The sequence below is a fragment of the Wickerhamomyces ciferrii genome, contig 00041 (genome assembly GCF_000313485.1).
Source record: "Wickerhamomyces ciferrii WGS project CAIF00000000 data, strain NRRL Y-1031 F-60-10, contig 00041, whole genome shotgun sequence".
Taxonomy (NCBI): Eukaryota; Fungi; Ascomycota; class Saccharomycetes; order Phaffomycetales; family Wickerhamomycetaceae; genus Hansenula; species Hansenula ciferrii.
In genome coordinates this window covers 30,600-31,717 of record NW_011887699.1, presented here as the reverse complement: position 1 = coordinate 31,717, position 1,118 = coordinate 30,600, and the positions used below count along the sequence as shown (strand labels likewise).

At 26.9% G+C, this 1,118-nt stretch overlaps 1 protein-coding gene across 1 annotated transcript; it reads right to left on the bottom strand.

Moving 5' to 3' along the window:
- Window positions 1-659: 659 nt before the first annotated feature.
- On the bottom strand, window positions 660-1,118 carry BN7_1908 (uncharacterized protein; the record flags this gene model as incomplete). Its single annotated transcript, XM_011277487.1, has 1 exon — window positions 660-1,118. The coding sequence occupies one exon, from the start codon at window positions 1,116-1,118 to the stop codon at window positions 660-662; it is 459 nt and encodes a 152-aa protein (XP_011275789.1).

Genomic DNA, 1,118 nt, shown 5'->3' with positions numbered 1-1,118 from the left:
CAACAGAAATCAAAAATTACCTCTCGGTCGCCAAGTTGGTTTAAGGCGCAAGACTGTAATGGAATCAAGACATCTTGAGATCGTGTGTTCGACTCACACCCGGGAGACTTATTTTTTTGGCAGATTTGCCGGGTCATTAAGACTAATATATGAAGTTAAAACTTACTTTATCTTATTTTTTTTAGAGTATTTATACCATAAAGTGTTTTGATGTAGAATCATTAAACACTAGTAAATCTTGCATAACTGAAAGTATAATTTAAGTACCAGCAGTGAGTTCAAGGGAGTATTAAGAATTTATAAATTAACGTTGAATTGAGATTTGAACATATTGATTACATTTAAAACATTCATTTTACTATCCGTACATGTCCTTTACAAATATTTGACAATGAAAACTTACTTTTATATATAGTACTATATTAAAAAGAGTGTACATGAAAACATCACAATATTAAACCAAAGGAAATCAACCAAAACAAAACATATAATAAAACGCATATTAAAACTCAAAACTAAAAATGCTAAAGTATTAAAGAAACCCAAATGCAAAAAAGAAACCAATAATTAAGAACCAAAATTAAGATATTTGTTGAAAGATATTATCATATATCTATTATATCATAAGGCCCATATAAATCCACAGCACTAATTGATTGCTATACCGAGGGTAATATTTCATCATCATTTGGATTATTAATTGTATTTCTATATTTTAATTGTAATTTGTTTGAAGAAGATCTATTTGTTAAAGTATTTGAAATTGAATTTGGATTTGATATTGGATTTGTTAATGTGGAACTTGATATTGAACTATGATCACTTGTTGAATTTCTTGATAAAGAATTTTTTGAATCATTTAATAAATTTGATGAAAATACTGAAAAAGGTCTCCCTGAGATTGTTGATGATTGTTTATTATTTGATTTTGATGTATTTGAATTAAAAGATTTTTGAATTGATTGTTTAATCATTGATTGATTTATAGGGGATGCAATAATTAATTCATTTGGATATTGAGATTCTAATTGTGATAAATTTGAATGACGAATATGTAAAACTTTTAATCTCCATGTAGTGCCTGGTGTGGAATATGGTTTAACTCTATGTTTTGCCAT